Source organism: Amphibalanus amphitrite, unplaced genomic scaffold (genome assembly GCF_019059575.1).
Source record: "Amphibalanus amphitrite isolate SeventyFive unplaced genomic scaffold, NRLGWU_Aamphi_draft 000247F_arrow, whole genome shotgun sequence".
NCBI lineage: Eukaryota > Metazoa > Arthropoda > Thecostraca > Balanomorpha > Balanidae > Amphibalanus > Amphibalanus amphitrite.
This window is the reverse complement of record NW_024881742.1, coordinates 500,083-525,656: the sequence shown is the minus strand read 5'-3', so window position 1 is coordinate 525,656 and position 25,574 is coordinate 500,083. Positions and strand designations below refer to the sequence as shown.

At 51.9% G+C, this 25,574-nt stretch overlaps 2 protein-coding genes across 2 annotated transcripts in view; one reads left to right on the top strand and one right to left on the bottom strand.

The window, feature by feature from the left end:
- LOC122386323 overlaps window positions 1-14,996 on the top strand; it is a 60,672-nt gene extending 45,676 nt beyond the window's left edge. Inside the window, exon 3 of the mRNA XM_043375394.1 lies at window positions 13,079-14,996. Coding sequence (XP_043231329.1) covers window positions 13,090-14,262 — 1,173 coding nt within the window. The 5' untranslated portion in view covers window positions 13,079-13,089 and the 3' untranslated portion in view covers window positions 14,263-14,996. The remainder of the gene's footprint in view (window positions 1-13,078) is intronic.
- A 224-nt stretch (window positions 14,997-15,220) lies between these two features.
- The window catches only part of LOC122386330 (furin-like protease 2), a 41,876-nt gene continuing 31,522 nt past the window's right edge, over window positions 15,221-25,574 (bottom strand). Inside the window, exons 6-16 of the mRNA XM_043375428.1 lie at window positions 25,125-25,284; window positions 24,116-24,288; window positions 23,589-23,719; window positions 22,730-22,875; window positions 20,254-20,418; window positions 19,344-19,461; window positions 18,608-19,007; window positions 18,027-18,178; window positions 17,721-17,908; window positions 17,316-17,457; window positions 15,221-16,064 (exon numbers count right to left, since the gene is read on the bottom strand). Coding sequence (XP_043231363.1) covers window positions 15,926-16,064; window positions 17,316-17,457; window positions 17,721-17,908; window positions 18,027-18,178; window positions 18,608-19,007; window positions 19,344-19,461; window positions 20,254-20,418; window positions 22,730-22,875; window positions 23,589-23,719; window positions 24,116-24,288; window positions 25,125-25,284 — 1,914 coding nt within the window. The 3' untranslated portion in view covers window positions 15,221-15,925. The remainder of the gene's footprint in view (window positions 16,065-17,315; window positions 17,458-17,720; window positions 17,909-18,026; window positions 18,179-18,607; window positions 19,008-19,343; window positions 19,462-20,253; window positions 20,419-22,729; window positions 22,876-23,588; window positions 23,720-24,115; window positions 24,289-25,124; window positions 25,285-25,574) is intronic.

The following is a 25,574-nucleotide window of genomic DNA, read 5'->3' as shown; positions in this document are numbered from 1 at the left end:
GATGGTGGCACCGGAAGTCAAATACATATAGGCGTCGATTGGAACTCGGATCTTCGGAGCTCGGATTTTATCCCAATGTCCTATTAAGGGCATTCCAAACAAAATGAAAAGCTTATTTTTGGTTTCTGAAATTAACTAGCACCACTATATTCCACAAATCTCATTCAGCTTTGTGACAGTTTTCGAACAAATCACGCTTTGGGCGTATTTCGGCCAAAAAGGAGCCCGGGTTCTGGACATTGTAAGGACATTGGACTTGTGTTTTCTGAAACTTGTAAGGCTGTAAGACTACATAGAACCGAACTCGAGTACGGTATCCTAATCACTGAAGCACCATCTCGCATATCATTGAATCATGTTATTTATTATGTGGTCATGTACACTGTACACTGTACAGGTATAATATGGCAGGAGGTGGTATAGCAGGAGGTATATATATAGGAGGATAGCAGGAGGTATATATAGCAGGAGGTGGCAGGAGGTATAATATGGCAGAAGGTGGCAGGAAGACTGCCACCTTCAAAAAGTTTTCTCAGATCGGCCTATGATTTATTCCCTGGACAAAACAAAATTTTAGAATTCACCTGACAAAGTATCATCACGTGAATCGCGAAAAAAAATGTCGATTATCATACAATTATCAATCGGTTAATGTCTAGCGACAATGTTTACACATCACTAGACTTCAAGATCATAAGATTATTACATTTTATTTGAAAAAGTAAGGTATTTTATGATTTACTAATATATGATTTCATAAGAAATTGGCCATCTTTAATTTATTTTGCATTTAAGTTCGTAAAACATTTAAAAATCATGGCTCATTTGGAATGGGTTTGGCCCATGTTAAACCCCATTTCCCACACTTTTTTGGAAAAAATGAACTACTGAATATATAAGTTTAACTTTTATTTTGACACTCCAAAATTCTTCTCTGATCTCGAAACAATCAAAGTTTTGACATATATTTACCAAAAGATAAGAAAATTCGTGTTTCAAAGTTATCGATAAACAGTAGAGATGTCGGTTTTCTTGGACTAAAAAAATGGCATCAAACTGAACTTTGGTCTCCGATTTCTCGCAAACGGGTTCGAATTTCGGAAAACCGACTTCAGTCTGGGACATAGGTGGCTCAGCTCTAGTGAAAACCGTTTTGTGGAAAAAAGGTGGCAGTCTACCTTTAAGATCACAAACCTGAAGGTAATTATGCATTTGAGTCGGCCACTCAAACCACTCAGAGCTATCAAATGTGCGGTTTCCCTATCTAGATGAAGGTCGGAAGTGCTTCTTTATACGTGCATGACTGGGCTACTGCAGGAAAGTACTCTTTGAGGGAACACCCTGACACGCCTGTAAATCTTCTACCTGTTTTCCTGGTTGGTGAGTGAGAGCAGTGCCCTGCAAAATAACCGCACATCATTGTAAGTAGGTAACTTCATACGGCGACTGAATTCACCCAGGGACGTCCCGGCCTCGTTATGTGATTATGTAGTGGTCGCGTGATTTGTAAAAAAAAACTCCCATGTCCCAAGTGATGTCCTCCTTAGCGTGGCCTTTCACAGCCTGGCGCAAACCTCGACCAAGTTTAATCCACGCCCCGCTGGGGGGGGGGGGTAAAATCTGCCCTCTCCCGTTTTTCGCCAATAACTTCTAAACGCGTTACACCAGCGACGTCAAACTTTTGATACCTTATCAATTATCATACATTAATTTCACACGTTCCCTGAAAATTGGAGCGGAATCCTTCGTTTTTTTTTTAGAAAATGACATTTCAGTAAGGTCATGTCACGCGATTTTTGCTTCAAAAACTGCAAAACTTCAAACCACGCTAACATCTGTATTTTCAAAGGAACCAAGACGTAACAAATAGGTTATGCGGGATTATACTTTTTCTATCAAATGGTTATCTCGTGTTTTTTTAAATTTTCAATTAGGCCCAATAATTTTCAAAAACTGACTTTTGTGAAAATCATTATAAAATCCGAAATTTTGAGTTTATCGGAAAAATACAAAATATATACTACAAAAATGGTTTATGTGCACCTACATACTAATTTTTAGAAGAATCGGTTCAAAAATGGTGGAGGTGAAAAAAATGGTGATCAAAAATGGTGAACTTTTATTTTTGATGACGTTTTAAAAAACGTCATCAAAAATGGTGAACTTTTAATGACGTCACGACTCAAATTTTTTCCAAAAGTGATTTTTTGAAGTTCTAGACCTTGTACAAAAACAGAAATAGCACCATTCGATTCGCCGTGAAAAATTGCATCAGATAGACATTTTTTAGGTCTTAACAATCAACTTCAAAATTTGGCCTCACTTGACCTGACCTTGACCTGGCCGGCCTCGACCTGAAATCCATCCAGAAGTGGTCCATATCACTAATTGAGTGTGCTAATTGAATTATATGAATAAAATGACCCATAAAACATGTGTCTTAACTCGCAAATGCCCTTTTCTATATTTCGTTTTTGGTGACCTAACCTGACCTTGACCTTGACCTTTGCATGACCTTGTATGCAACGAATCTTGTCTTGGTAGTCTAAGAACACGTTTTGGGCAATCAGTCTCAGTCCATTCTTCGGCAACTACGGTGCAAGGCCGATACTGTAGAAACTTGCATTTTGTACCCTTGACCTGACCTTGACCGGAGCTCTGACCTACTTAAGCAAAAAATATGGCTCCTACGATCCGCCTTGTTGAGAGTTTTCGATAGCCGTTCTTCCCGGCTTTTTACGACCATCTACGACTTTCGAATTTCTACGACTTTCATCGGTTCGGAAGTTAGACAGGGGGCAGAATATGCCCCCACCCCCCAGCAGGGTGCGCATGACTGAATAGCCCAGCGGGGCGCGGGTTAATCGGTTGGTGTGAATCTGGTAAGGTGATATTATGAATACCAGGTGTCTTACTTACTTGACTTTGCTCAAGAGCTGGTTTTGCTACTCGCTGGTAGGTGCCGCTGGGCTCACATCAGCTCGGCTGTGACCGAACCTGGGACGCGCTCGGTGTCTTCTCAGTCGCACCCTCGGCAGTGACCTGGTCCAGGTCAGCTGGGCGTGGTCAGCTCAGCTGGGCAGCCAATGGGTGACGACACACAGTTTCCGAACCTGTCGGTTAGAGCCCGCCCGCAGAGACTGCGCCGGTCAGCTGGGAGATAACCGCCGCCGACCACAAGGTGTCCGGGTCGCCGCCGAGGTCGCCGAGAGCGGGTGTCGGTCCGCCTGGAGCTCTGCTGAGGGCTCCTGCTCTGCTGTAGCTCTGAGCTCTGCTGCTGGTCACTGGTTGGATACAGCCGGAGCGGCGGCACACGTGCCCCGGCCGGCGCGATCAATGTGCCAGGGTGGGCCGGCTGCCACCCACCGCCCGCCCCGTGCGCCAGCCCCGACCGGTCGCCATGGTTACCGGACAAACAAACCAGACCGCTCGTCAGCCTCCGGGCGCGGGCTCATCGCATCAATCCTAGCACCGGGTCTCGGAGAGCAGAACAAATGCCAACGAAAGAGCCATTACTTATATAGACAAACAAACTGCAATGTCCAGGCATGGTGTGCACGCTTTTCAACCATGGAGATTGAGAAGCAAGGATTAGAAATAGCACATCCCGTCCCATTAGCTGTTAAATAAGAGGTTATCCTAACTGGGGTGAGAGGGTCACGCTAACCGCGGGAGGACCGTGTTACCATCTACCGGCGGTACGTTAAACTTTCTACTCGAATATCACCGGTAAACCGGGCACGGCAAGGTGGGGTGGTCATGGTGGGTCCGTGGTGTCATTCGTAACAATCGCTGCGTGTAACGGCACACCCGGGCCGATAGAGCCACAGTCATTCATCTATTCGAACATGATTTCTAAAAAAAAAAAAACATGTCCTCGTGAGGTGATCTTCGATATTTATTTGTCTGGGATGAAAGGCATTAACAAATAAGACTAGGAAGTTGAACAGGAGCATCGCAAAATGACGCACGCATGCCATTGACATTGTGCACTTGAGATAAGCACGCTACATCCTGCGCTCTGCGATATATAAGCCGGCGCGCTGCAGTGGTGTTATCATTGTCCGGTCGTGATCCGCCGCCGAGAGCCGACACCGGGCAGCTGCAGCGGCCGTCCCCGTCTGACCGAGAGCCCGCTAACGACCCGTCCAAGATGCGTGTCCTCCTCTGCCTGCTGCTGGTGGCCGTGCTACTCCAACTGGCCGAGCCCGCGTGGAGACCGAGAGGCGCAAGAGGTGAGAACTGAGAACCAACAGCGTGTGCCCATGCTTGTTTGTTTGCTTTTAGGCTTGGGTGAAGTCTCTACCATGTTTTACTTCATGGCATGTGCGAAATAGGCTCAACCAGCAGTTTCCAACACTTGTCACTGGTTGGTGAGGACCATTTTATTTAATTAATTTATTTGCACATTGCAGGTCTCAAGAAAGTCTGGTCTGGTCGGAAAGCGAAACCTCAGACACCACCGAGCCGGAAGACCGCTGGTGACTCGTCACGGGGAGAAGATGGCGTCCAGCAGGGACAGCAGGCGCCTTCATCTGTGGGCGGGAAGACGTCGTCCGCCAAGGACATGGCCAAAAACGCAGGCAGCTTTGCTATGGGGGCTGCCAAAAAAGTAGGCGTGGTCGCTGGGGAGGCTGCCGTTGCTGGTTTCGTAGGCGTGGCTATTAACAAGGCCTTCGCTGGTGGCCAGGAGCCGGCGGCCCCTCCGCCCCCTCCTCCGCCCGCTCCCGTATCTGCGGGATCCCCTCAGTCCGCTCCTTCCGGATCTCCTCAGTCCGCACGTTCCGGGGTTATACCGTCGATTGTGGCGACATCTGTGTCATCTTCAGCAGGCACTACAGCGCCTCTGGTGGCGGGATTGTCATCGGGTGTTGCGCTGTTTCTGCTGTCGCTGGTGGGATGGTGAGCGCTCGCGCCATGGTTGGATGGATGAGCTGTATGGCAGAGTGGGAAATCGCCCTGCCATGTTGTTGTTGATACTAAAGTTGTTCATCGTAATACGATGTTTTAAAGTCCGTTATAGTTATTTGTTCCTGTATTTAGTGTTATGAATAGGTAGGTATAATGATGTGTTCGCTCATAACATGTTACAAAAATCAACAAAGTTACGTGTTGCATACCGCAAAAATTGTATTTTGATATGGTTATAATCTACTATTACTTGTTTAAATAGATGTGTCTGTTCTGAAATATGTTTTGATTTGGAGTATGCTTTTATATTGCACATTGTCTACGACCATTACATACCTATCTAGGTACTTACCTGCACATGTATGTATAATGTGATTATGTGCCTGCATGTTACCATGAAGAAAATATACCTATTTTTGTATAGATTTTTTTTTTGTAACACATTCAATGTAAAGCTATGATATCTTGCATTGTTACATGAACAGTAACAAATGCTCTGATGCAAATTACGTATCTCATCGATCAATGTTTTTTTTTTTGCTCCCCAGCCTAAAGCCAGTGACTCGCTGCACTGCGTATACAATTTAGCTATGGATGCGTATGGACGGACCCCGAGGGGCTGGTCCTTGGAGAGGGTCAGGGCTTGAGGGTTATTATCCACCCCCAAAGGCTCCGGTAGCTATATGATACCAACACCAAAACAGCAGGGTGACGTGCAGTCGGAGAGCTCTTGGTACGATAGCACAGGGAGCCGCTTTTGCTGCTACCTACAGGGCGGGCAGAGCTGTCTCCCAGGTCCCACCCTGTTCAGTGACAACCGCGGGTCCACGTAAACATCAACCCTAAACGGATCCGGTCGTGACCTCAGCACATAACGTCAGCCTCCAACAGTCAACCCAACCCCGGGTGCCGGCGTCCGGACATACCTATATTAGCCGTTTTCACGACTGGCTATCCGGCGAATGCACCTAATTTGACCAAATCTGCACTTAGTCTCTTTTGCATCAAATATCTTCATTTTTTTTCAGTGTTTTAGTCGATGATACCCTCTGATAATATGACAATGCAGGCATATGTATAAGCAATTAGTGCAACCCTAGCTGATAACTACTAAGACATACACTGAAACTAATTTGACCAAATCTGCACCTAATCTGCACCAAATGTGTACCAGATGGCCGTCGTGAAAACGGCTATTACGACTTAATTTTTCCCTATGTATTTCAATGGTTACCGAGGAGCGATGGCAGAGTCAGAGCGAGTTTATCTGCGGGTTAGCCTGCGCCCTGCTGGGAGGGGGGGGGGGCATGACCTTGACCTGAGGTCAAATTTTCAAAATTACCTTCCAAGTTCCAAGGTCAACTTATAGTTCATTCGACGCGTCTCGACGAGAGGAACACGACGCTGACAAAAGTACCGTAAGGTGGGGCTATTTGAGACAGTGGGGCTATTTGAGACAGTATTTAAAATTGCTATAAAATAAAAACCACTTAAAATTCATGCTTGATTTTTTGCTCAGGCGATTTACTACTCGATTCCACACCTCCCTGAGCAAAAATATCACACAAAAATCAAACGATCTTCATTTTATAGCGATTTTAAATACTGTCTCAAATAGCCCCACTGTCTCAAATAGCCCCACTTTACGGTAATGTCGTTTCTTTCGAGTCAAAAGTTATTAACGAAAATAGTTTTTCGTGAAAACTGCTATCTATTTTTAGAGTATTGGCCCTCTAGAGGCTAAACCGTTGACATGTGGTCAAAACTGAGAGCAATAGTCAGAAAGGCCTGTGAAAGAGCTATCGAATGCCCTATTCCCGCGGCGCTGTAGCTCAATTGGTTCCCGAGTTATGCGTTGGGTGTTTTCGAAAATTGTTGAATTATATAAAATTTGACCTTCGATGACCTCTGGTGACCTGACCTTTGACCTGACCTTAAAATTGACCGAAGTATTTCCGTCATTATTTTTGACGCTCTTTCGAATTCAGCTTACCGCGTCTCGCTATGTGGCCAAGGTGCCAAGCTAGACGGGCGTTTTCACGCCCTCCCTCCCCCCAGCAATCCACGGAAAACTCGGATCCACCATCACGGCGTGGGTTAAGATATGGACTACCAACGCTTAAATCTGGCGAAATTTCACATTCGTTTTTCTCGGATGCATACAACCCACCTTATGCATAAAATGAGCGTATATATAGCTTAAGCTACCACTTGATCCTATATGTACAGTTTTTACCCTCGCCGGCACAGGGGGAGGGTTGATGCAACCCCCTAAGGTTTTTCGCAAATAACTCGCGTAAAAACGGCCGATCGCGACGAAACTTTCGGTACCCTCGCTTTGATCAATTTTTCACCTACCCTTAAAATTTCATGACCCTGACCTCAATGACCTTTGACCTGTGACCTATTTCTCGAGGCCATGTTTGGCCGGAATCGTGATTCGGCGTATGTCGGCTCGCATTAGCCGCACGTTTGCAAGCTTTTCGTAGTTTCAAACGTTCAAACATGTGATTTGCTGTTGCTCCCATGCGTTAGGGTGGATGTCAAGGTCGCCTGACGGTCGGACAGGTCATTGACCTTTGGTGACCTCGGTACACTTTTTCGAGTTTTACATGCTTCTAGGCCAGTTTTTGGAGCTGAATTCGAATTTCGCAACCATTTAAACATTTGCGAAATAGTTTTGGTGCCCTCGTAACATGTTACGAAGCTACCAGAGACGGTTGACACGTACTACGAATACCCGTCACGACCCCTTCCGGTTGACCTGACCTGACCTGACCCGACCTGGTCTAAATGCTTACAGAGATTATCTGTGATCAAAACTAACACGATATTCGTGATCAGCACCCCGGAAAACCTCATAGCAGCCACACTTTACGACTTTCTAACAGGTTCCGATTTTCCCGACTTTTGGGTCATCGACCTGACCTGGAAGGTTAACCGATGACCTAGGACCTTAAAATCGGTTATCATCGGCTTCCTCTCGTGACGGGCATTACGCTCGTTTTTTTTTCCGCGAAGCTCTAGCTCGACCAGGGGCCAAACGCGAGGGGGGTCGTACTACCCTTCCCCCCTTGTGCCGTCGAAGGACGCAAAATGGCATGTGCCGGCGAGGGTTAACCAACCATCGCTAATCGCATGTGTGGGGGGGGGAGGTCGGATGGATCCCCCATTGTTTTTCGCGAATAACCCGCGCAAAAAGCGGCCGATCGCGACGAAACGTTCAGTATCCTCGAGTTAATCAATTATTCACTAGTCACTACTCTAAAAGTTTAATGACCCTGACCCAAATGACCTTTGACCTGTGACCTGATTCTCGAGACCATGTTCGGCGGGAATCGCGATTGGGCGTATGCCAGCTCACATTATCCGCGCGTTTCCAGTCTTTTTGTGATTGTAAACGTCCAAACATGTGAAATGATGTTCGTCCCATGCATCACGGTGAATTTTGAGGTCACCTGAAGGTCAGGTCAGGTCATTGATCTTTGATGACCTCTGTTCCCTTTTTCGAGTTTTCATATACCTACTTAGGACAGTTTTTCGTGCTGATTTCGAATTTAGCATGCATTTCAATATTTACGAAGTAGTTTTAGTGCCTGCGTAACATGTTACGACGCCGTCAGTGGTAGTTGGCACCTACTATGGATAGCCGATAGGACGCCTACCGGTTGACCTGACCTGACCTGACCTGACCCGACCTGGCCTAAATGCATGAAGACATCATCTGTGATCAACACTAACATGATATTCGTGATCAGTACCCCGAAAAAAACCATACCAGCTTCTCTTCACGAAGTTCTGGCAGGTCCCGATTTTCCCGAATTTTGAGTCATTGACCTGACCTGGAAGGTCAACCAATGACCTAGGACCTTAAAATTGGGTATCATCGGCTTCCTCTCGTCACGGGCAAAACGCTGTTTTTTTTCGCGAAGCTCTAGCTCATTCAGGGGCCGAACGGCAGGGGGGTCCAACTGACCCCCTCCCCTACACATTAGACGCTGGCAAACGCCGCACACATGCGAGGATTAAATGGTGTCTCAATGATATGGTCGAGAAAATATATTTTGCAAAATCGGATTCACTTGTGTCATGGAAACGTAGTCATGATTGAGAAAAGTAGTGCGTATAAAGGATACCTTGGAACTACCTATCTTTACCTACATACACAAAAGTTTTTCTTCTCTCAAGAAGCCACTTGTAGGCGATCATTATTTACATATTTTTTTTCCTGAGTTTGTAATCGAACAACATTGTATCTGACCATGCCAGCACCTGTAAACATTCGATATAGATGTGCATAGTGCAATTTGCATAATATATTTTTCATGAAGAGTCGCACAGTCACTACAGGCAAACTTCTCAGCAATTGCTAAGGAGATGAGTGCACAATGGTTTGACAACAATCCACATTCACCAACGAATAGTAGGCGTGAACATCTCGGCAACAACGGCGACATGCAAATACATCTCGCACACGGTGAGTGAATTACAAGTGACACTAATGTACAATAATAAATAGTGACCAAAACACCCCAGCACAGCACACGACTCAATGGGTTAATGAGTTTCGAAATGCCCAACACATACGCCGCCTAAAACACGACGATGATAACATGAACATGTCAGGCTAGGAACATGTCGGGCTGGGCTACCTGTACTTAACCATGCGTATGAAGAGATGAAAAGAAGAGGATCACTGCTGCGGGGCAGCTGTCACCATTGGGCGCCCAGTCGGAGTACCAGCGCGGCCAGCGCTGTCACTGCGGCGGCCAGCGGCGGCGCGGCGGAGCGGGGGCTGGATGAGGCGGCCGGAGCCTGCGGCAGGAGGACCACCGGAGGCCGCGGCGGCGCGCTGGCTGCCGGAGGTGACTTTTGACCCGGTCCCGGCTTGAACAGGCCCACGATGTCGTCAACCACATCTTTGGCCAATGTAGCCGTTTCTTTGATCACGCCAGTCACAAAGTTTTTGACGCCGAGGAGAGCTATGAACAAGGGGCACCCAAACAAGCTCGTCAAACGCCTGCCTGTGGTTATATTAGTAAAAATACAAATCAAAACCCTTGCGCCCAGACATAATAATAATCCCGGATGGTTTGATGTTCACGCAGGCCAGTAACGTGCGAACGGTTAAGAAGCTATTATCTTGAAACATCATACTTAAACCTTTCAACTCAGTGTTACGATTCACTATAGATGTTTGGAGATCCGTGTGTCCCAGGACACATCAACTAACCTTTCCGCTTCGGAGCGGGCTCGGCCAGTTGGACTAGCACGGCCACCAGCAGCAGGCAGAGGAGGACACGCATCTTGGACGGGTCGTTAGCGGGCTCTCGGTCAGACGGGGACGGCCGCTGCAGCTGCTCGGTGTCGGCTCTCGGCGGCGGATCACGACCGGACAATGATAACACCACTGCAGCGCGCCGGCTTATATATCGCAGAGCGCAGGATGTAGCGTGCTTATGTCAAGTATACAATATCAATGGCATGTGTGTGTCATTTGGCAAGGCTCCTGTTCAACATACCCCAGTCTTATCCGCTAATGCCTTTTATCCCAGACGTCAGTGAAATAGATATCAACGATCACCTCACGAGAATTAGCAATACACCTAATTAACCTTTATGTATTGTATGTATGTAATGTAATAATGTATGTATGTATGTATGCATGCATGTATGTATGTATTATCGCAGGTGCAGATCCAGGAAACTCCAAGGGGAGGGTCATGGATCGAAGTGGTTCCCCTCTATACCCAAAATTAAAAAGAAAACTCAACGGATTTCGGCCACTTAATTTTAGTGGTGTCCCATTTTCAGTATTATTTATTATTATCATTATTTATTATTATTATTATTATTATTATTATTATTATTATTATTATTATTATTATTATAGATAACACGAATCATGTTATATATGTTATTATTATTTTCGGTCAGTAGGCCGCAGGTGTCCCTGACAGGTTTGGTTTGTGGTGCCCTTGGAAGGACTGTGGTGCCTCAGACAGGCCCAAGGTGCCCCTGGAAGGACTGTGGTGCCCCCGACAGGCCGGTGGTGTCCCTGACAGGCCCAAGGTGCTCCTGGAAGGACTGTGGTGCCCCTGGGTCCTGATAAGCCTGAGGTGCCCCTGACAGGCCTGTGGTGTCCCTGGCGGGCTTGTGATGCCCCTGCTAGGCCTGTGGTGCCCCTGGCGGGCTTGTGGTGCCCCTGGCAGGCCGCTGGTGACAGTCAGTGAGCTGTGACAGCTATAAGATATGTTTCCTTGTTTGCCTGAGACAAGGTGGGAAATCTAATGCCTATATGAAACAAATATATAAAAGATAGCGACTTGAGTCTACACCTTTTGTCAGTTAAATTCGGTGCGTAATCGTCCATTTTAGAACTAACGGAATGTGTGTAGACATACCGCAAAATTATGTACAAAAATCACATAATATCTCGGCGCAGGTCAGGCAGTCGGCGGTAAAGCATTCAATTTCGGCACAGCGGCAAAACGTTTCATTTTCGGCGATAGCGCGAGTAGAATCGGCTGCGCCAGAATAGGTTTAGAGGTAGCGCACGCTATTCAGCAGCAGTAAGAACCAAATTCGGCACTGTTCATTCAATTTCGGCGGGTAACCGGAGGCACCCAGATGATTCATATTTTCGGGAACGCTTCCTTAGCATCAAATGAATCCTCATACAGCTTTGTAGCTTTGAGATATTCTCAGGGGGAGAAAAGCAGGGCATTGCTTGTTTAGCGTCACAGTACCTACCTAAGATCGTTTCGCTGTTTCCCGTTTCGAATTCTGATGTGAAAATTGATAAGCTTTACTGAGTTAGTACTATTTATCCTAAACAAATAACATCTGTGGGCTGGTCTCTTTTTTATTACAGTACCCGCTCCTGTCCGCACATGGCGGACGACGATCGACAAGGCAAACGCCAATCGTTGTTGAACTCGAGGCAAACCCCGATTCTCATTCATTGAAGCACGTCTGTGCTGTTGTCACTGTGTGCCAAGTTTTTGTCCAACACATGAGCCCATTTTACCAAAAGACCTGTTATTTTACTTCACCTTGAAAGCAACCCATCACCTCGTCAATCACACATAACACAATTATCTCCACCATGCCAGAATGAGTCCTACCAATCGGTTATCGTTGCACTTCCTGTTATCATCTCCTTCAATTGCCAGCGTGAAACATCAAACATCCCTTACCTACTGTGTGCAAAAGGACACGAACATAAATTCAGCATTCCGTATCGTATCACCACGCGTCCCCTCACCCCGCCCTACCGCCATGAACACCACCAGAGGCTTAGCGCCAACATTCTAACCCGTCCCATGGCAAGACTCGTAGTTGCGGCAGGTGTATCTCCCCCCCCCCTTCCACACAATCAAACAGCATCTGACCGTCCATCCGGCGCTTGACGCATCCTTTCAACAACCGCGCGACGACACCGGGTGTCTCTGGCGCACGGGCGGGGTCAAAGTTCAGTAGTCGCGTACCCTGGTTTTGTTCTCCGCCGCCTTCGTTTTAGGCAGGTGCATATGCACTTATGTAAGTACTTCCTTGGTAGAAATTAATAGGTATGTACATTGTAATGTTTTGTTTAACCCACATAAAGCACGAACATGAAATAATGCCCATCGCTGACGAATGCGAATGAAATATTCGGCCATAAAGGAGAGGGTGGAGGGCCGGAGGCATGCACATTGCACAAGTCCAGACAGTGGGACAGTGTCAACAGTAAACACCTTGAAAAACGTTTGACTTAATAACAATGCTCCAACAAGCTCATTTTGTAAGCGAGAAGTCTCTGCCTGCTTTCAAATAGCCGCCGAAATTGAATGAATATCGCCGAATTTGGTTGCTGCTGTTCTAAATGTCGTGCGGGCCGTTTCCAATTACCACCGGCATCACCGAAATGCAATGCGGATACGCCGAAACCGGGCGTCTTTTGCTGCTGCGCCGAAATTAAATGCTCTAATGCCGATCATCGCTATAAACGGCCGACATGCAATGCTATACTGATACATAGCTTTGCGGTTTGTCTACAAATAATCCGCTAGGTCTAAAATGGACGCGTACGTACCGAAATAAACTGACAAAAGGTGTAGCATTGGTGAACTGGCGGACTGGCGAGTTGATCTGACAATGTCCCGTGTCTGTTTGCTGCCTGCAGGGCGATCAGCAATGGCAGCCCAAGCTCCGCCCGGCGCTGCGGCCGCTGCCAGCGGCGTCTCCGAGGCCATGGAGGCGCTGTCGCTGGACGACAACACGGTAGCCGTGGGGACGGTTAACCTCCTGGATCGTCTCCCAGCTGAGTTGCTTACGATGGTGGTTAAACGACTAGACGAATTCTCCGCGATAAGTCTGGCATGCGTGTCGACCCGCTGTCGTAATGCTGTGGAGCTACAACTTGGTCGATGCCGCAGGCTCTACATCGATGGCTTTAAGCATTGGGACGCGATAGACAGTGACGTGCTGTCGTCATTGCTGTCACGGATGACCGGTCTACGAGAACTGCGTGTCAGTGTATCATCACATACGCGCGCCCGGGCATCGCTCATGGAGACAGTGGCTGTAGCCTCGGGCCACTGGACGGCAATGGAAGAACTGGATCTCGACTACATGGACGTACCAATGATACCGGAGTGGATTCAGCGAATTTGTACCAACTGCAGCCGTGTCACCGGGGTTCGAATGGGCCTCTGTATCGGTGACCGGTGTGTTCAGGCCGTGGTGTCTTCACTCCCCGGACTGCGAGAACTCAACGTCCGCGCAGGATCATGTATGGACCCTGGTTTTGGTTTTGGGGAATATCGGCGATATCGGTCACCAAACCAGCTGCTGTCAGCGATGGCGCGATGCACCCAGTTGGAGTCGCTCGAGTTGTCACACGGTGTACCGCTGAGCCACTTCCTGCCGCGTAGTGGTCTGCCGGCACTGCGCGAGCTGTCGGTGGTTTTCTCCGACATATCTGACGAAGACATGGCACTCGTGATCAGCCACCGGGGGTTGGAGTCGCTCAGTCTGGTCCGAAGTGGTCCGTCGAAAAGAGGCATGGCAATGCTAAGCGGTCTGCCAGCGCTGAAAGAGCTGAACATCTTCACACCAGATCATGTTGTCTGTGACGGTGTACTGGACCGACTCGGCTCGGCACCTGCCCTAAAGAGTCTGCGTTTGGGAGACCATTATGATCGGCCACGGGTGACTGCAGAAGGGCTTGTGCGTCTGGTGCGAAACTGCCGCACACTGACAAAGCTTACGCTAGATTACCGGGATACGGAGGAAACATTTGCCTGCGGACCAGACGTCGAAGAGCCAGAGCTGCTCAAAAAGCTGCGAGCATATCTGGCTCGTTAGCCAGGTGTTCGGGGACCGGGACCCATGAGCAGGCCCGTGCGGCGTGACCCCGGGGGACCTGGACTGCCCCATACGGCGTGACCCCGGGGGACCTGGACTGCCCTGTGCGGCGTGACCCCGGGGGACCTGGACTGCCCTGTGCGGCGTGACCCCGGGGGACCTGGACTGCCCTGTGCGGCGTGACCCCGGGGGACCTGGACTGCCCTGTGCGGCGTGACCCCGGGGGATCTGGACTGCCCCATACGGCGTGACCCCGGGGGACCTGGACTGCCCTGTGTGGCGTGACCGCGGGGGGCCTGGACTGTCACGGATGACCCCGGATCGGTCGGCGGCAGTTGCTCGAAGTCGTGGGCTGGACCTCAAGATTAGAGATTCCATAACCTACCTGCAGGGACGGCGTTACTTTTCGTTTTTTTATGATAAGCTCGTGTGTCGAAGAAATTTGATATACCCGTTTGAGTGGCAGCGATATTATCCTTGGTAAGCGGTTGTGCGCTATATTTCAAGCTTGACGGTATGTTTTGCGATGTATGACATGCTTCGTAAATTACGTTCAATACCTTGAATCTTCGGGGCTCAGAGTATCCGTTCAGAGTTTTGCTTTTTTTAAATATATATTACACTGATGTTTGAATTAGATGCTACTGAACCTTTGAAACCGAGAAAAAATGGTCCGTGCTCGCTTCTCTGATGTTTTCAAAGCTAAGAATGCAATAAACCTTCAAGGAGTGTAATTCGAAGTGTGTCATTATTGGGTTTTCTTAGCACTAATATCAGTGTTAGTTTCGATTCACGCCGATCACAATTGCCAACTCTCGGCTTTGATCCAAACTCGAATGAGTTTAGATGCAGATAGGTAGTAGATATGCATGGCATAACGCGTGTCTTGTGGCATTTCGGAAATTCGAGTGACTCATCTGAATCGGAATTAAAGCATTGCGCTCGCATCATCACAACCTTTCTCCTCTTTCACGTGTATTGACATTTAAACGATCAACAGCGAAACAATGCACGAAAACAGTCGACGTCACTACAATGGCCACCACGATAAAAATGTGTGGCGATGTATTACGACCGTTCTAGCCCGGCTGTCTGTCTGGTAAACAATGCGCAGAGTGGAGTCGGTCACGACCGCTGCCATTGTACAAACATCTGTCTGGCTGGAGGATCCGCCCTGTCCCACGCGCGTCCTCTACACCGCGGGCGCGCACTAAAGCTTGGATCACACAGCGGCCGGTGGCAGCACGGCGGGTCACTAAGCGCCGCCACTGAATCACTCAGCACAGCCGCGCCAGGATTCAGACATTGACAGTACTGTCCGACCCGGGTGGACTGCGGCCAGCGGCGTTCGTTGGCTCCCGGTGGTAGCGACTCTGACCCCCGCCGGCAGTCGCGGCGAGCACGGCGCCTCGTGATCAGCTCCGTCCGCCGGTCGGTTCAGCTCAGGGGGTGGCCGTCGCACAGCCGCGGTCCGTACGCTGCCGCCGACACCTTCCGTCATCGATCATCAGCCGCGCCGCTCCCAGTCAGACAGACCTCCGCGCCCATCCTCAGCTCGGCCGCCAGCTCTCCCTCCCAGCGGCTGCCCGTGCTGTCCCCGGTGTGAGCCGGGGAGGCCGCAGTCGGCGCCGGCGCTGCTCCCTGCGCGGTGACGAGATCGTGCTCAGGTGGCGCAGGGCCGGCCGCCGGAGCAGACGGCCACACACCGGCCCCGGTGGGGTGCCAGGCCCGGCTGGCAGCGCAGACAGTCGGAGGCCGCCGGACCCAGGCAGCTCTCGCAGCCGGCCGCACACGGCTCGCACCTGCCGCGGTCACCCGGTCAGACGGAGACATGAACAAACGCTTCACACAGACAGTGGCGGGATAATGGACGGGTCAGGCCACGGTGGCTCAGTGGCTCACAGAGCCGGCCGACTGGGTCGAGACAGGTCAGGGTACCTCCGCCCTACGGTAATCTTTTCCAGCTGTTAACTCAAGTAAGACCCAACTTACAGCCCTCGCGACATTCAACATGCTATTATCGCAGAGCTCAAAAAGACAAAAAAACAAGACAGAATTAACCCTCGCACGACCAGGCCATTTCTCATAACACGAACGACCAGGGGGGGGGGGGGTTGTTACGACCCCCCCTGGCGTTTCGAAACGGAAGGTCGTAGAGCTTAGCGGAAAAACCAACGGATTGCTCTCAACGAGATCTCGCGATTGGTGGTATATTTTTTGGTCCTAGGTCAACATTTGACCTACTTATGACCGGTCAAAGGTCAAATTTTCGGAAAAATCTAACTTTTTCAGATTTCCGCGCCGATTGCGGCAAAACGGTAAGAGATATCGACTTGAAACCTTCACTAACGTGATCCTTGATCAATTCTCTATCGTTTGGTGTGTATTTCGATGTCATAACTTTAAAAATGATGCGTTGGGAGCATCGGAAGTCTGCAAGGTCATTTGTCCATTGGGTCACGTCAGGCGTGTGACGTCACTGACCTGACCCTGACCCAAAATGAACTACAAGAAACAACCGACGATGCCTGAAATGGATAGCAAAGTCGAATTCAGGGCATCAAAATACCCCGAAATGGCATACAAGTGCAAGAAGTCATTACAGGTCAACCGAGGTCAATGACCTTACCTTGACCTTTAGTGACCTTCAAAATGTCAACGGACATTGTGCCAATGTCAAATCAGCCAGTTGTGATTCTATAAAACAATCCATCAGTGCGTCAGGTCAGTCGGCATTTATACCAATGTGAAGCAATCTCCAATTTAGCGTAAATCTGGCCGGAGGTTGTTCCCTTTATGACGTCATAACTCCGTGACCTGACATGACCTTGACAAAAAAATTACCAAAAGTTGCGCAAAGGATGCCCCAAAGGGTACTGAAAATTTGATCAGGCTATCTGAAACGGTTCGGCGTGTAGCTAAGAAAAACCTCGGGGGGGGGGGGTTGATACAACCCCCCCCCCCCCCCCCCCCTAGGCGTTCTAGGGTTAAGACAAGGTTTTATACCGGGCTCCTGGTCTTGGAGCGCCCACTGCTCCCGCCACCTGACTGACCTCTGGCTAAGCTGGAAGGTGCGCTCCGGACAGGCGGGCCAGCACTGTCCGTCGTGCAGCAGCAGCCGCGGCCCGCAGCGCGTGCACCGGCCGGCATCACAGGAGGCGCAGTCGGGCCGACACGGCTCACAGGCACCGCCCTCTGAAAATCCCACACACGCACTGTGACTGCCGCCAACCGACGCTAGGTAGTACACCGAACGAGCATCCAGGGCTAACGACTAACGGAGGGAGTAAGTTTCCATGACATGTGTCTCTTAGTGTTTACCTGATACAGACTGCATCAGTAAAATCCCCTGAGGGCTTAGAATAAACCGGATTCGGCAATTCCGATCATCCAGCATTAGCTGCGGTCCTTGGTGTTATTTGTCGACCTCTGAGCACGCTGCCCAGTATGCCACTGACCGTTGAAGTAGCCCTCGGGACAGCCGCTGGAGCACACCCCCAGCTGACGGACCAGCACGTTGGCCGGCGCGCAGCCCGTGCAGTGGGTGGGCTCGGGGCCCGTGCACGAGCCGCACGACTCGTGACAGCGCAGGCAGCCCTGCTCGCCGCCAAAGTACGAGCCCACCGGACAGCTGGGGACGCATGAGCTGCGGCCGGACAGAGGAGAACGTCACTGAGACATAAGCGTTACATGACACCAACACCGGCCCGACGGATCGACACATCGCGCACAACATTGTAGCGGCGGGGGGCCGGCGGACTGACCTTTTGTACTGCTTGCGGCAGCGTCGGCAGCCGGCCGCAGAGGGGTTGTCGTGGCACGTCTGGCGGCAGGCGGCATCGCAGAGCCCGCCGTCGACGACGGCCCGACCCTGGACGTCGACCACGGTGGGACGCAGCACCGAGCTGGAGCCGAACTGCGAACAGCGGGGCGACCGTCAGCTCTCGGGAACGGCGCGGCGAGGAAAACCAGCCGCAGACGGCGAATGCGTGAAGTTGAGGAAGCTGACCAAAAGAGACTTATAATAACGGACTGTGACTACTGACGAGTGACTACATCCAAGAGAACTGCACAGAGGGACTAAACCAGCAACCAAGGGATCTGTTAGGAGACTAATCTCATTGTGTCTTATGCACGCATTATTATAAACTCGTTAACGCGGTTGACTGAGCATTGAGCAACCTTCCGCGCCCAAGAAACAGACAGCCTTCGGGCGCATTTTAGCGACCTGTTAGCACCTACCTGCCTTTCCTGCCGTTCAGCATCCGCCTGCTGAACCCTCTGACCGTTCACCAGCACCAACCCACCTGCTGAACCCTCTGACCGTTCACCAGCACCAACCCACCTGCTCCTGGCGCGGCCGCAGCTGGATGGGCTGCGTCTCCGTGCCGTAAAAGATGAGCTGCCATTCCTTCAGCACGCCCTTGGTCTTTGGCGCGCGCGTGTGCGTGTTGATGATGGTCAGGTTCCAGACGCCCTCGGGCCGCTCGCCCCAGAAGTGGACCGACATGAAGGGCCACCGGTCGAAGCTGCTGCCGGTGACGTCGCGCGGCCGCTCGAACAGCAGCGTGGTCACCGTGCCCGACGGCGATGTGAGCAGGATGCGCAGGTTGCCGCGCGGCACGTAGTCCAGCGTCACCTTGCACTGCACGTGCTCCAGGTAGTTGACGGCCTGGCGCGAGTCGCCGCAGGCCGTCACCGGCATGGAGACGCGCAGCTGGCCGCCGTACTCGCTCGGAATCATGCTGCCGAGAGACGCGACGGTACCGGGTTAGAGGCAGCAGAGCGACAGACGTGTGGGACTTCACGTGGATGGATGTTGAAGTCGGATTACACGCATGACTGCTGAAGCGCGTCGAAGGGTTTCTTTACAGTTACTGTTACAGTTCCGGTGTGCCTGCGATAGACATCCCAAATGCTTGCGCTGGCATGTGCTTATGGTCAAAACTAAGTTAGCAATCGCCTCCTCGGTATTCCAAGACAAATGTGATCATGGTTTACCAAGCATCTCCGTTATCCCGCCCTTCCGATGTGGCCCCTGGCATTCGTCAGTGGACGCGGAGGGTGGCACTGGGTCTCACCGCGGGGTGTCGTCCATGGGTGTAATGCAGATGTGCTGTGTGGGCACTGGCTTCCAGCGCTTGGCGAGCTCCACCATGGCGCCGGCGTCCATGAGGCCATAGCCGAACTTGTGGCTCACTGAGGGACATCAGACAGGGATTAGGTTATACCTACGACTCTTCCCAGGCGATCGGAACCTCCATGCTGGCGTCAGCAGGGGATGAAACTCTTTAAAGATAATGGGCCCTATCTCACTGCATTCAATCATTGCAATCACTTGCGGATCCAAGAGGAGAGAGAGAGAGAGAGAGAGAGAGAGAGAGAGAGAGAGAGAGAGAGAGAGAGAGAGAGAGAGAGAGAGAGACAGAGACAGAGACAGAGACAGAGACAGAGACAGAGACAGAGACAGAGACAGAGACAGAGACAGAGACAGAGACAGAGACAGAGACAGAGAGAGAGAGAGAGAGAGAGAGAGAGAGAGAGAGAGAGAGAGGGTCTGGATCCGCCAGTGATTGCAATCACATTTGCTGTGGCGTCTTGTTATATATTGCATTATCTATTTATTTATTGGTTAGCCCGATGTGAACTTGCCTTCTTCCATTTGTCCGAGTCTGACGTAAATGCAGGCTTACCGCATCATACAAATTGACTGGTGGGCACTGTAATGCTTTTTATCCATCATAATCCTATACTAAGCCGTATTTGATCTACCTGCGCTACTCGAAAACTACTTACAACATTATCATCTAAGCCAATTCATCCGGAGTACCTACAACGGAATCTTCCAGTGGAGAGTTACACAACCATCTGTCCCACTGACGCACATAGTGCTCGCGTTAAGCTCGCCGTGCCCAAAATTCACCACCGCCCACCCCTCCGAGACCTCTGGCGACATCTCGCGCCCGCGGCCGGTCCGGCGCGGTCACCGACCTTTGCGTCCGACGCCGTTGGTGAGCCAGCCGAGCTCGTTGGACAGAGGCTCGGGCCGTGACGTCATCAGCACTATATACTGCATGTCGCGCCAGGTGAGCGACGGGTTGGCCTCCAGCGCCAGCGCGCACATGCCGGCCGCCAGCGGCGCCGACGCCGAGGTCCCTGCGCGGGTCAGGGGAGGGGGAGGTCAGATACAGTGGCCGGGCCGACGGCCGACGCCGAGGTCCCTGCGAGGGACAGGGAAGCGTCAGACTGGCGGTCAAACCAATGCCGAGATCCCTGCGGAGGGACACGGGAAGGGCCAGACTGGTGGTCAGGGTCAGGCTGGCGCGGAGGTCTCTGCGGAGGGACAGGGGAGGGGTGACCCTGGGGGGTCAGGGTCAGACCAACGCTAAGGGCCCTGCGGAGGGAAAGGAGGTCAGACTAGCGGTCACACAACAAGCCGGAACATTCCGAACAAACCTTGAATGAAAGCCATTTGCGTTATTTTCACGACCTTGAGCGGATCACCCATGACACTCACGCAGCTACGAGTTATCCCGTGTCGCATATACCCGTAGTTACCGGCGTATACGCATCCTGCTTAAGTGCGAACCGGTACTGATTATATAAGGGTGTTTGTAATTTTATTAGTTATATGTGCGTCTATTTCAGACACAATAGGTAATTGAAAGCGACTGCAAAATAGGTCATTTTATGTGCTAAGTTACGAAGACATTTTCTCCCTCGAGGAAAATACGCCAATTCTCAACTCGATTCATGAACTTTTGTTTCCCCCTAAAGAAGATGAATATACTTACCTACATTTATGGCGGAAGTGTCACCACTAAGAACATTCTTTATCAGGAATGTCATTGTGGACTGCTGCGATTCCAAATAAGGTGGATAAGTGCATGATAACTTCCTATTGCAAGTTCTCGTGAGTTGATGAAGATGATAGCAATTACCTATAGAATGTGATGATTCATAGTCATATTCATTCACAGTTGTGACGACTTAGGTATATGAACAGTTATTTTACGATTTATACGCAAGCCAGGTAGTGTTTACTGTGCCCCCGACTTCGAAAGATTGACTACTTGACCTACATATATGTTACTTCTGGTAGAAACTGAGATGAAGACTAAATTAGTTTGCACCTGCCACCTGCCCCGCCCTGTTCCTGACTGGCCCACCTGCACTGCTCCGTACGTACCTTCCCGAGACCGATCCGTAACCTGTGTGTGACACGGTGCAGATGTGTTTGGGCCGGAGGGCGGCGTCTATAACAGAGACTCGCTGAGACGGCGCCGTACCTGTGTGTGACACGGTGCAGATGTGTTTGGGCCGGAGGGCGGCGTCTATAACAGAGACTCGCTGAGACCGCGCCGTACCTGTGTGTGACACGGTGCAGATGTGTTTGGGCCGGAGGGCGGCGTCTATAACAGAGACTCGCTGAGACCGCGCCGTACCTGTGTGTGGCACGGTGCAGATGTGTTTGGGCCGGAGGGCGGCGTCTATAACAGAGACTCGCTGAGACGGCGCCCTACCTATGTGTGACACGGTGCAGATGTGTTTGGGCCGGAGGGCGGCGTCTATAACAGAGACTCGCTGAGACGGCGCCGTACCTGTGTGTGACACGGTGCAGATGTGTTTGGGCCGGAGGGCGGCGTCTATAACAGAGACTCGCTGAGACGGCGCCTTACCTGTGTGTGACACGGTGCAGATGTGTTTGGGCCGGAGGGCGGCGTCTATAACAGAGACTCGCTGAGACGGCGCCGTACCTGTGTGTGACACGGTGCAGATGTGTTTGGGCCGGAGGGCGGCGTCTATAACAGAGACTCGCTCTGAGACCGCGCCGTACCTGTGTGTGACACGGTGCAGATGTGTTTGGGCCGGAGGGCGGCGTCTATAACAGAGACTCGCTCTGAGACCGCGCCGTACCTGTGTGTGACACGGTGCAGATGTGTTTGGGCCGGAGGGCGGCGTCTATAACAGAGACTCGCTCTGAGACGGCGCCGTACCTATGTGTGACACGGTGCAGATGTGTTTGGGCCGGAGGGCGGCGTCTATAACAGAGACTCGCTGAGACGGCGCCTTACCTGTGTGTGACACGGTGCAGATGTGTTTGGGCCGGAGGGCGGCGTCTATAACAGAGACTCGCTGAGACCGCGCCGTACCTGTGTGTGACACGGTGCAGATGTGTTTGGGCCGGAGGGCGGCGTCTATAACAGAGACTCGCTGAGACCGCGCCGTACCTGTGTGTGACACGGTGCAGATGTGTTTGGGCCGGAGGGCGGCGTCTATAACAGAGACTCGCTGAGACCGCGCCGTACCTGTGTGTGACACGGTGCAGATGTGTTTGGGCCGGAGGGCGGCGTCTATAACAGAGACTCGCTGAGACCGCGCCGTAACTGTGTGTGACACGGTGCAGATGTGTTTGGGCCGGAGGGCGGCGTCTATAACAGAGACTCGCTCTGAGACCGCGCCGTACCTGTGTGTGACACGGTGCAGATGTGCTTGGGCCGGAGGGCGGCGTCCTGGTCGCAGGTGGCCATCGACTTGTCGTGAAGCGGCGTGCCCGAGCTGTACGTGGTGGCCAGAGTGGAGGCGCACTCCTCCAGGTACCACGGCTTGTTCCTGTGGGATATCGGAGGGGTGGTGTTCGGTACCACGGCTTGTTCCTGTGGGATATCGGAGGGGTGGTGTTCGGTACCACGGTTTGTTCCTGTGGGATGTCGGAGGGGTGGTGTTCGGTACCACGGCTTGTTCCTGTGGGATATCGGAGGGGTGGTGTTCGGTACCACGGATTGTTCCTGTGGGATGTCGGAGGGGTGGTGTTCGGTACCACGGATTGTTCCTGGGAATGTCGGAGGGGGTGAGGTTATGTTTGGTACCACGGCTTGTTCCCGTGGGATATCGGAGAGGGGGTGAAGTTTGTTATATTAGCCTGGAGTCACAGCTACGGTGGGATGCAGAATTGTAATAAAATACACGCCGAAGAGTAGCCGTTAACATATAATTGCAATCAAATCCTTGTGGCTTGTCAGCTATTACTTATAATTACACATATGACATAATCCAAGCAGCCGACGTCTGTTCGACGAGCACAATACAATATCTGCCGTCACCGACTCAGGCCAGGTACCTACACGGACGCGGCCCTTACATGTGTCTGTATTCCTCCTCAGCTACCTCGGCCGTCGCCCCCCAGCTCACCCGCCCTGCCCCCCGTCCCTCGCTCCAGCTCATTCGCCCTGTCCCCCAGCTCACCCGCCCGTCCCCCAGCGGCCAGCTCACCCGCCCGTCCCCCGTCCCTCGCTCCAGCCCATTCGCCCTGTCCCCCAGCTCACCCGCCCTGCGTGGCCGATGAGATGGAGAGCGTGAAGATGCTGTTGGTGTAGCCGTCACAGTTGCAGTTGTCCACGTACTGTCCGCCGTTCCCAGAGGCCCACACGAAGATGGAGCCCCGGCCTTTTCTTCCCTGCAAAGGCCGTAACGGTACCGGTCAGGCCAGCGGCGGAAACGTTATAACTTCCGGGTCAATGGCCTGGGAGCGTACGTTGCCGAGAGATAAGATAAACGTGCAACTGTAACACTGACAAATATCTTGAGTCGGTCGGGTTGAATTATTCAGGTTATATAACGTCGTTTAAGCTCGTAAGCAGGTCACTTGGCGGTCTTTGATTTCCGGCTTGCTCGCAGAGTAGGTCGGCGTGCGTGCAGAGTCAAAATGCTCGGACACAATGCGGGTAACAATCCCTTAGTTACGTAATCAAACACGTCTGCAGCGTCTATTTACCTCCAGGTTCCGCATTTGACACATACCACTGGGTCGCTGCACTATTAGCGGGACGCCGGGCCGGCGCTGGGTGCCCACCTTGAGGACGCCCTCGATGAAGGCGCGCCGGGCCAGCGGGCCGGGCCCGTCCACCGTCTTGCCGTCGTCCTCGGGACCCCAGCTGGCACTGTAGACGTCGATGTGGTTCCGCCGGAAACTCAGCGCCTTCGCCTCGACGTAGTCGTTCACACCCCCGTCCAGCATACGAACGCCTGGCGTCACACAGAGCATGTTAGAGACGAGAGGGCTTGAGGAATATGGCGATCTATCGCTTTATTTCGTTCCATTTTACTCCTTTATAAGACATTACTCCATGCCGTTGTTGTATTGATTTACCCGTCGATACGGCACAAAAGATTGGCGAATTGTATAGCATAACGCACTGTGGCCCTTGCACAATGACAGTACGACAAGCCAGCACGCACTGAACCGCACTGACCCAACAGCAATGTGCGTAAAAACACTGCACGCTCGCGAGTCTTGATGAGAAGTCATGATTTGGCATCACGATTGGAGCCAGTATTCGGGAATGTGGAACAAGTTTTTGGATTCCCGAGGTCGTCGAGACGATAATTGTGCAAGAGTTTCTACCGCCAGTGAATATGGAATATGTAACGAGCAATCGTTCAAAGCAGCCCTTCTGGCCCGCTCCTGGACCAGACTGGCTGGGAAGGGGGGGGGGGAGGGAGTCCCAGGCCCGCGCACCCACCTCCGATGCTGGCGGGGGGGGGGGGGAGTCCCAGGCCCGCGCACCCACCTTCGATGCTGGCGGGGGGGGGAGGAGTCCCAGGCCCGCGCACCCACCTCCGATGCTGGCGGGGGGGGAGGAGTCCCAGGCCCGCGCACCCACCTCCGATGCTGGCGGGGGGGGGGGGAGGAGTCCCAGGCCCGCGCACCCACCTCCGATGCTGGCGGGGGGGGGAGGAGTCCCAGGCCCGCGCACCCACCTCCGATGCTCTCGGGCGGGGGGGGGGAGGAGTCCCAGGCCCGCGCACCCACCTCCGATGCTGGCGGGGGGGGGGGGGGAGTCCCAGGCCCGCGCACCCACCTCCGATGCTGGCGTTGGGCGCCACGCCGACGCCGCACACCGTGTTGCCGGCCATGGCGGCCACCTCGCCGGCGCAGCGCGTGCCGTGCCGGTTGGTGCCGTCGTCGCGCGGCGTCGGGTCGTCGTCGTTATCGTTGATGTCGAGCGACGCCAGCGGGTCCTGCGGAGAGCGGGTGCAGGTCAGACTGGGGCGCTCTGGTGGGGAGGGAGAGAGAGAGAGAGAGAGAGAGAGAGAGAGAGAGAGAGAGAGAGAGAGAGAGAGAGAGAGAGAGAGAGAGAGAGAGAGAGAGAGAGAGAGAGAGAGAGAGAGAGAGAGAGAGAGAGAGAGAGAGAGAGAGAGAGAGAGAGAGAGTCGGGCAAGGCGATATGATCTGCATAAGGTTTTGAAAGCGACACCAACACAACTTACGATTGTCTATAGTTTGAGGTGGCCTGTTTGAAATTAGAATT